Source organism: Gossypium hirsutum, chromosome D08 (assembly GCF_007990345.1).
Source record: "Gossypium hirsutum isolate 1008001.06 chromosome D08, Gossypium_hirsutum_v2.1, whole genome shotgun sequence".
NCBI lineage: Eukaryota > Viridiplantae > Streptophyta > Magnoliopsida > Malvales > Malvaceae > Gossypium > Gossypium hirsutum.
Window position 1 is genome coordinate 51,904,484 of NC_053444.1, and position 9,749 is coordinate 51,914,232.

At 32.4% G+C, this 9,749-nt stretch overlaps 1 protein-coding gene across 2 annotated transcripts; it reads right to left on the bottom strand.

Annotated features, from left to right (window-relative positions):
• Positions 1-3,368: 3,368 nt before the first annotated feature.
• Positions 3,369-5,543, bottom strand: LOC107900834 (zinc finger protein ZAT9). Of its 2 annotated transcripts, XM_041098343.1 has the most exons (2): positions 5,254-5,543; positions 3,369-4,749 (listed from the first exon to the last, which is right to left on the bottom strand). In XM_041098343.1, exon 2 carries the CDS (start codon positions 4,685-4,687, stop codon positions 3,926-3,928), a length of 762 nt encoding a protein of 253 aa, XP_040954277.1. In that variant the 5' UTR covers positions 4,688-4,749; positions 5,254-5,543; the 3' UTR covers positions 3,369-3,925. The 2 variants fall into 2 exon arrangements, with proteins under 2 accessions (XP_040954277.1, XP_016682053.1); XM_016826564.2 differs by lacking the exon at positions 5,254-5,543 and having other exon boundaries at positions 3,369-5,244.
• Positions 5,544-9,749: the final 4,206 nt, after the last annotated feature.

A 9,749-nucleotide genomic window follows, 5' to 3' on the forward strand; every position in this document is an offset into this window, starting at 1 on the left:
AGAACTAAGAATAAACTAAAAACAACCCCATTAATCTATTTTCTTGAGCTAATATTTATAGTGTTAATGTATTATGACTAGTTTAGGTCGACTAATTCTCATATTACATGTAACACAATACCTACATACTTAACAAAACTATACAATTCACGAAATTCATATTGAATGTACCTCTTATATTTATAAAATCCTTTCTAAGACAATAGGTTTGAATAATAGATTTATTGTTTGTCACAAACTTTCAAAGGTAAAATAAAACCTTACAACAAACTGTTTGATAAAATAGACATATTCGTAGCGTATATTACTACTTGTCATTTGAAAAAAATATTTCTATAAATGTCTCTCTGTATGCATAATATTGCCATCGATCTACCAAAAGACATGTATACCAAAAGATGCATATAAGTTCAAAGGAACTTAGTGTGTCTCACTCATTATTACCTTTTTACGGGGTCGTAGAATATTTCGACTAAGGGTTTGGGTCCTTTCTTAGACCTTGGCGAATACTTTTTCTGATTCCTGGTTGGCGGATAATCATGTGTCAATCTTTACCCTTAACCACCTTTTACACATTTCACCCAATTGGCATCACTGACTTCGCCCCATAATTCAAATCCCATTACACACTTTCTTTGTAAAAGGTAGTTGAACGCACTCCTCAGAATGATACTCAACGAATGTTATTTTTTATGGATCCTTTTACAGGATTTCAAAAACATACTATTTACAAGAAAAGGGGACTAAATTGCCTAATCAATTGAACTTGGAAACTTTGAAGTCCCTAAGGTCGTGCGTCTGTTTCTTCTTTCTCTTTCTTTCTTTCTTTTCTTTCTAATGTTTTTTATTATAAATATAATATATATATACTTCACAATTAAGATTTCTTATTATAATATAATATATATAAATTAAATTTACATATAATATATATATCACTAATGGTCCCACTTAAAGAACAATGGGTAAATTGCTTCTTTAGTCCCTTTAATTATTCTTTAATCTATAATTCAGCTTTCACTCTATATGCAATTTAGTCCTTATACCTAATTACTCTTAATTCAATCAAATTCACTTAACCGAAACCTAATTAACTACACAACTAGCTTCGTAAACGGAATCCCGAGAATGCACTTTTTGACACCCCTGACTATCGAGTCGTTACAGTTTTATAATTTATAAAAATTAATTCTTTTGAAGATCGTGATTGTCTCTTTTTAAAAATATTATCTTCAAATTTTGAATCAGAATTTTCTTATAGGAATATAATATGCTTTACCGTTATATCTAACACATCTAAGCCCTCTTTTAATTCAAACTTTCAACCCCCACCAGTTGGGGTGTTAATTAATTAGACTACCAAATGGCAATGAATCTCACAAACCTAACTACCTTTTAGCTTGCCGTTGATCACGCTTAGTGATGTCCACGAAACCAACTAAAAATATGACAAAGGTAAGTGTACCTGTCGATAAATGATATAGCTACGGTGAGCAAAGATATTGTTCCTACGAAGACTAAAAGTACTAGTAATTATTGTCTTTCTATTATTTACCGACAATTTGAAGTGATTGAATTAAACTAAAATTAACTAAATTAATTAACTAAGAACTCAGCAAAGAACAAATCAGGAAAATAATAGAATAATAGCCAATAAGCGAAACAATACCCAGGAAAGAATTCACCTAGACTGCATCTGTTATTATCAATCTGAATTAAACAATTTATTCACTTAATATATTGATTCGTAGAAATCTCTAAATTATGCTAATATCTCTCTTCAAGACTAAAAGCAACTGACTCTAGGTTGATTAATTGAAATTTCTTTCTAATTAAAACCCCTATTATCGCATTAACTCGATTTATGAATTCTCCTATTAGATTTGACTCTAATCCAATAGATTTATGTCGTCCTATTTCTAGGAATGCATGTAACTTCATTCAATTATGGTAGATCTACTCTAAAACAGGGTTTATTCCTCCTCTGAATTAAGCACATCAAACATGAATTAATAATCCGGAAATATTAATTCAAGAATTAAACACACATAACTAAGAACAAGATTCAAGTATTTATTGCGTAAAACAGAAATCAAAAGACAGAATTTATCATAAGGTTCATCTCCCCTAGGAATTTAAAAAATTAGTTCATAATCGCGAATAAAAACATTTCAAAGTCAGTATAACTACAAGAAATAAAGAAACTCATAATAAAATTTAAAGAAATTAAAAGGAGATATTCAATCTTGATAGAAATCTACTTTAGAGTCGACTTCAATGGTGTTTTCCGAGTTGTTTTCTTCAATCTCCTCTTACGGCACTCTCTTCTCTTTTTATATTTGGTATATATAGGTCTTAAAATGCCCGAAAAATCTAAAAATTGTGTTTTTCCGTTTATTTGTAGTTCGAATCGCGAAATACACGCGGTCTGGCACATGGCCGTGTGTATGCCCGTGTGGGAAGGCTCAGCCCGTGTGGCTCTTGAAATCTGTTCTAATTGTCCGATTTTCCCTCGTTTTGCTCACAAATGCTCTCTTAAGTATAGAAACATGAATGTAAAGAATTAGGAGCATAAAATTTACCATTTTGCATTGATTAATCACCCAAAAACGCATTAAGAACAAAATTAACATATGTTACTTTTGACACTTGTCACTTAACTCTTTTTCTCTCTACCTTTCATCATCATCATTAATGTCTTTAGCATGGATAGTTGTCAAAACCTTAGGAAAAAAATAGGGACCAATCATCCCCTCCCAAAAGAAAAAGGTCCACCGAAGTAAGGCAGTCATTAAGTGGAAGTTTCAAAATTAAAACCCTCTTTGCTTCAAAGACACCACATTGTCATGATCGTCCTAACTCTCTAAAATCTCATTAATGGTGGAGTAATTTCAAAAGAGTTACCTTTATTGGTTTATGTTATCACTTAATAATGGTCGATAAAGCAGTCCTAATCATCGTGGCTGTGATTTTACTTAGAGTTTGGAGGCATGGGCAGCCGCTTTGCCTAGCCTACTTGGAATAAACAACTATTAAACTTTCTTCTTTTAGAAAAAATTACCTAAACACTTATATATATATATATAAATGTAAGGGAAAGGGTCTGAGTTAATGTATTTCAATGAATTTGAACCCTTTATTTTAATCAGGTCAATTTCAATTAGTGTATTTTTAAATTTAAAAATTTTAGTCTTGATTTAAATGGTAACAATTAAATCCTTTTTAAGTCAAATGTTGCTATTTGTTAAATGATAAATTTAATTCTTATTCTTTAATTTGATCTTTCTTAATCCTTATATTTTTAAAATTTTAAAATTTTAATAATATTACACAAATATCAACGTATCTAATTTAATGAATCCAATGACTACATTAAAATCAAAAATTAAAATACAAAAATATAACAACTAAAAAAATACCAAATTAAAATAGACAAACTGTTATGCCCAACTTACCTAAAATATACAACTTATCCTACATTAACCCAAAAAATAGACATTTTTTTATGGCAAACAATAGACAATGTTAATTTAGAAAAGTATAAAGTTATTTAAATTTAGTACATATTTAATGAGGGTGACTGAAAATTTAGGATACTTGCTTTAGCCAAGTTAAACCGAACACGTTCTTCTCTAAGTAAAAACAGGGGCTCCTGCTTCTTCAATTTTAACTTTTCCTATCACTGATTTTTCCGCATAGAGAAAAAAAAAACTATTACAGTTAGAAGTTAGAACAGAGTAGAACGATCTATGAAAAACATACAAGACAACCCCTTACATCCTAAATTTTACTGTAAAAACCAGGCAAAAAAAAAAATCTAAGATCCCAGAAACAGGTAAAATCAAACAAAACTATTTTACCTTTGGATCAAACATTGTTGTAAACCACGAAAAGAAAATTTGTTCGTCACTTTATATGTTGTTGACTATTTAAGCATTAGGAACCCATCATCATCATCATCATCATCATCCACTGGAGCAGGAAGATTAAGATCTATAAAGTTAACTACCAACTTGTTGGAACTTTTAACATAGGTTTGTGCTGTTGCTGCTGCTACATGAGACCTTTTATGCCCGCCAAGAGCTTGTCCAGACGAGAAGACTTTAAAACAAACAGGACATTCATGTGTTTTCTTTTCTGTCATTGAACAAGTAGTACCCACATTTTCTGGTGCTAACTCTGTTTCGAAAGCTTTGATCTTTTTGTGACTCGCTCTGTGTCCACCCAGTGCTTGGTACGAGTTGAAAACTTTGTTGCACGTTTCACATCTGTATTTCCCTCGAGTTGTTCTATTAAACTCTGCAGATTCATCTGTTTCTTCTTCTTCATCATCAATATCATCATGTTGAGCTACTTTGCTTTTCCATTGGCCCCTTGAAAGCATCATAAGACAGAAAGCGATATCTTCTTCAGTTGTAGTGTCAGAGAGGGAACTCGCCGGTTCAGGTTCATCCCAAGTCCGTCTGGATCGTTTCTGAGTTGGGTACTTGGACGACTCGGTCTCACTTTCTTTGCTTTGAACAACAACTGAGTCTGCATCAACGAATTCAGGATCTACAAAGCGAATGCTTCTCTTTGGGTTCTCTCTAAGACCATAAAACTGCCCTTTTTCTTCCGAGGAAGACGATGAATATGAAGGTGAAGCAGATTCTTGTTCAACGTTGGGAGGAATTGGAAGATTCAACATGTTAGACCTCAATTGAGTTTCTCCATTTGCAAAGCTTTTCAAGCAGAGCTGCTTACACTTGACTTTCTCCATTGCCAAAAACACGCAGAAGCAGGGTTCAATAAACAGATCAGAAGTAGATGTTTATGTTTATGTTTGTAAGGCTGTGGATTTTAAAGAAGCATAGAAAGGGAGTGGGAAGAAGAAATAAATTAGGTGAGAAGCCACTCCAGGATATATATATACACTACAAAATTTTCAAAAAAATGGGACTTCTTGTTTTGATTAAAAGTGTAACTTACTCACTTAACAAGAAAAAAATATGAATAAATAAAGATTTTATTTTTTATGAAGGTAGCGAGCAGAGAGTGTCAATTGAAAATTTCAACACAAGTATTTTCGCATTCTGTTTGATTTAATCGGCCAATAAATAAAGATTCAATAAAAGCGTATGCAGGAAGGGAGAAAGAGGGACATGTAACATGCGAAGACGTTGCCCGTTTCTTAATCGACACTTCCTGACCTTGCCTTTTCTTACCAATGTAAAAAGAAAAAGGTATTTTAAGAAATAAAAAAAATGAGATTACCAGGATAGACCGGTGGCTACATAATGCAATTTGCAATTAGTTGTACGAAGCCAAATAGAACTGCTCTGCTGGGTTTGATGGATCAATAAAGCAGAATATGAAACCCACAAGGCAAGGTTTCCGGCTCTACTAACACTGCACTGTCAGCGTTGGTAGCTTTGGCATGCCTGCTACTGCTGAAGCCGCATATTGCACTTTTTGGTTATTTCCACCACATATAAAGATTGTAAAACACAAGTCAAATAAAATTAACAACTTAAAACTTTGTTTGGGGTTTAACTTTTTCTTTAGTTTATCAATTTGGGAAAAGATAATATTGAAAGAGTTTGTGTTTTTTGACTCAACTTGACATTGAATTTAATCAATATTTAATGTGACTATTAAATATAAAAAATCTTAAAACCAAAAAATACTTTCCTTCAATTTTGGACTTTTTTGTGGGAATGGAAGAGTGGGGAAATGGGTAAGAAACTAACTAACTAACCAACCTCCCATTGAGGAAGGAGTTTTCCATGGGGGGTAAATGCCGGGTTTGGGAAGACTCAGTCCCTATCCTACTGCTACTCCTATTGGCTGCTTTCCCCATTCATTCATGTCGACAAACTACACATTATTTTATAATTACAGTGCTGAATGACACTACTTGCAGTGTTGTGAGCTTTTAAGTTACTCTTCTTTCACTAGAGGTCGCTTCATCCTTTGTACAATTAGCTCTATTATATAGCTTGGGTACATCTGTTCTACTTCTAAACATCGCATTCATCGACCATCACTCTAACTTCAACTCATTTTTGCTGCCTCATACTTACTAGGATCATGTTCGAGTCGGATAAATCACTGAAATTGACTGAATAGATGCATATTTAGGCTTAAAATATCACTATAATTTTATTGTTTGGACTCCACAACTGCAATTAAACCTTTGTAATTTAGGCGTTAGATAGTTCTGTTAAAAAGAGATATAGGTTGTTTAAAGTAGTTGAATTTATTTTTAAAAATGTCATAATTTAATTTAATGACATAAAATGAACCTAAATCTATTTTAAGGCTCAAAGATGGGCAACGACAGTAAATTTATCATTCAGATTTTTAGCAACTCAGCAAACTGCACGAAAAATATGCTGATAACGTCCCTAACAGTGAAAGAAACACCCCATCCGCCAATCATTCAAATCTTTGTTGGTTGGGTTTAGATGGAGAAAAACAAGACACCTGTGATAATTAATTTGGCCCTTCATTCTTTTTCTAACTTAGGGCAGTTCAATTATTCTTTTTTACTTACAGATACAAGCCATATGAGTAACTTCCATGCATTTTCGTACAAATCGTAAAGGGATGGAGCGTATTATTGGATTTCATTAGTGATGAATAAATTTTTTTCGTAAAGGGCTGGCTTCTTGAGGGAAACATTTAAATAAGAAGAAGAATTGGACGCATTCCCTGATATGGGGAAGTTTCCTCCCTACTTCCTAAATGATGACTGGGGAAGGGTATTATTTTATGGTCACATGAAATAAAATTAAGAATTTCAGAATACTGATTACCAAAATGATGATATGATGGTGTTACTCGTGAGTTATGTTTTTACTTGGCGCTGGGAATTTACTGTGCTCACAGAATGGACATGGATTTTATAACTAGTTTAAGAAATAGGGTTCGCTAGTTCTCAAGAATGGGCGCATTTGTCGACGGTTTATGTCTCAATCCAGGGGCCAAGTGCCACAGTTGGGGCAATTTCCAAGCTCCATTTACACACCCAAAAGGTGTGACTCAATTTCAATCGAATTTTTATAACTCATGCTTCTTTACAATAATTTATTGCAATATTTACGATCATCAAAACACACACAAAAAGGTTTTATTAATCCTTCAACTATACCCCAAATTTTAGATTGGTCTTTAAAGTTTTTTTCCTTAGTAAAAAACTGGTATATAATTTATATTGAGTCCAATAATGTCACATTCTTATTATTTGGTTATATTAATTTTTAGAAAAATTATTAGGTACATTATTCTCACCACATTAGCCATGGTTCCATCTAATAATATAGTGATACGTAAAATATTTTCACACATCATTATTTTTATTTTTTGCCCACTCATCTATACCTACTCGCCTTCCACTTATTCTTCAACACGTTCCTTCTCTTCTAATTACCCATACCTGCAAAAAAAAAAAAATTATCGCCCAACAACTTAAATCCAAAGTGGAAAAACATCCTACCAGATTCATTGATTTAAAAAACAGAATCCTACCAGATTCAAGCAAAATATTTTATTGGGGGTTAAGTGTTGGCAGGGATCAAATGGTGACCTTCAGAAAATCAATACCTTTTGTAGTATTTTTCTTATTTCTCCTTAGCATTTGTGTAGTAATCCTTAAATCATTTTTGTCACATGTTCATTCTTAAAACTATATCTGGATGGTACTTATCTGGTTATGTAAGACCCAGTAACTAGATGTTGTAATGAATTTGTATTTAATAAAATAATTTTAATAGTTTTAATAGTTGGGATTGAATTTTGAAATATGAAAAGTAAATTTACTGAATCCTCAAAAATAAAATAAAGACTAAAATTGAAATTTACAAAGTACAAAAACTTTATATTTTAATTTTTATAAAATTAGTTTAAATATTTTAATATACTAATATACAATAGAACCAGACTTATGACGTAACTGATTGAGTTAGGAAACGGTTCTAATAATATAAACTGAATTGAAAAACTAAAAACCTAGTTAGAATGATTGAAAATAAAATAAAAATAAAATAGATAGAATCATATTTTTATTATTTTAAATTTTTAAAAAATTATTTTTTTATTTCTTGCTTTGATTGATTTTCATCCTTAATTCTTTTCTATTTTACTTTATTTTTATTCTTTTATGAATTTTAATGCTGTAAGTGTTCTCCATATTAATGCATATCTTCTACCAAATCTTCAAGGATACATTATCATAATTTGTTCCTCTTGATTGTATGTATTAGACAATAAGTACTCCAATTTCTTTCATAACAAGTTGAAGCCTAAAAGTAATGTCTTGGAGTAAGGGTGTGGTTGCACAAAAATTAGCTCACCAACTCATGGACTCTTCATACCCTCTTACTTCAATGACATAAGGTTGACGAAAGTAACTCAAACTACAAGAAACGACACCTTATTCATAGTACACCTTATCTCTCCCCATCCATCGTTGTTCCTCATTCCTGATACTTAAGTTCATTACTTCTGGCTGGCGATGTTTGGCGTCTACCCAAGTAATTATCATAACTACGGTCTTACCAAAATACAATACCCTCTCTTCTTTGGGGAACTAAAGCCCTCATTGCAACAGTATAATACCCACCATGTCATTCCTTGCTCGGATATTCGTGAAGATTTCTACCCTTGGTAGATCGACAAGACATTTACCATGTTTCACAATCCTGTCGGCCTCTGCTTATCACTATTCTTTGGTGGGTTTTATTGAGCAATCAAATTTGAGTTGGCATTTCCTCTCGTAAAGAATATCATCTGTCTACAGATCTTTTGGTTGCCTTTTTGTTGACTTACATTTTAGGACTGTTCCCAATATAGCCTATTCCATAACTGCTTAAATGAAGTGGGGTCTGCGGCTTCGCTGGAGGACTCTTTTTGTTATATATTACGTTTACCTTCCTACCTAGAGAGTCTCTTCCCCCTTTCATCCTAGTTGGGTTGAGACATTTCTTTGGTTCCACTCATCATCGCCTTTGGCAAAGTCCTCATTATCCGATAGCCTATATTCCTCAGATGCACTCAACTCATTCATTCTTGTGACTTATCGCACTAGTCACACCGCAAACTCTACTTTAAACCTTGGCGTCTCTCTTGCGGACTTCTCATGTATAATCTCGTGTTTAGTTGCCTTGACAAATTACTCCGTGTTTAGTGTCTCAAGAGACTTTCTATTGGTTGTCATAACTGAGCTATGGTATTAAACCTTTTTACCTCTCTTGAAGTATCGCCTCGAAGGACTTTATCGCTGTCGCAATGTTATACGTCATGTCTCTTGGCAAGCTAAGGGATGTTACAATTATCACTAGATTTAGCTTCTTCTTTTTTTTTTTATCATCTCCATTTGCTTACAGAAAGGTGTTAGTTCGTTGGTTGTTGACATCTCTTTGTTTTTTTATCAACTGTCTCACTATGTTTTTTTCTATATTATGAATCATAAGCAGGTAAAAGGAGAAAATATATAGCAAATTTTAAAGAAATAATTTCTGTCGTATTCACTTCAATAAAAGTGAATTTGTAATGTAAAATTATTTGTATTTTTAACTTTATATAAAGTGCATTGATATTTTTTAAAAAAATTATTGTAAAAGGGGTAGGATTGATGCCTTAATATGTGAGATAATATAAATTTTATATAATTTATAACGTAACCAACAATTCTATATGTAGTGGAGTGTATTCATATTTCTAGTATAAATTCACATTATTACTATATTAAGGATTTCGCTTTATTAAAC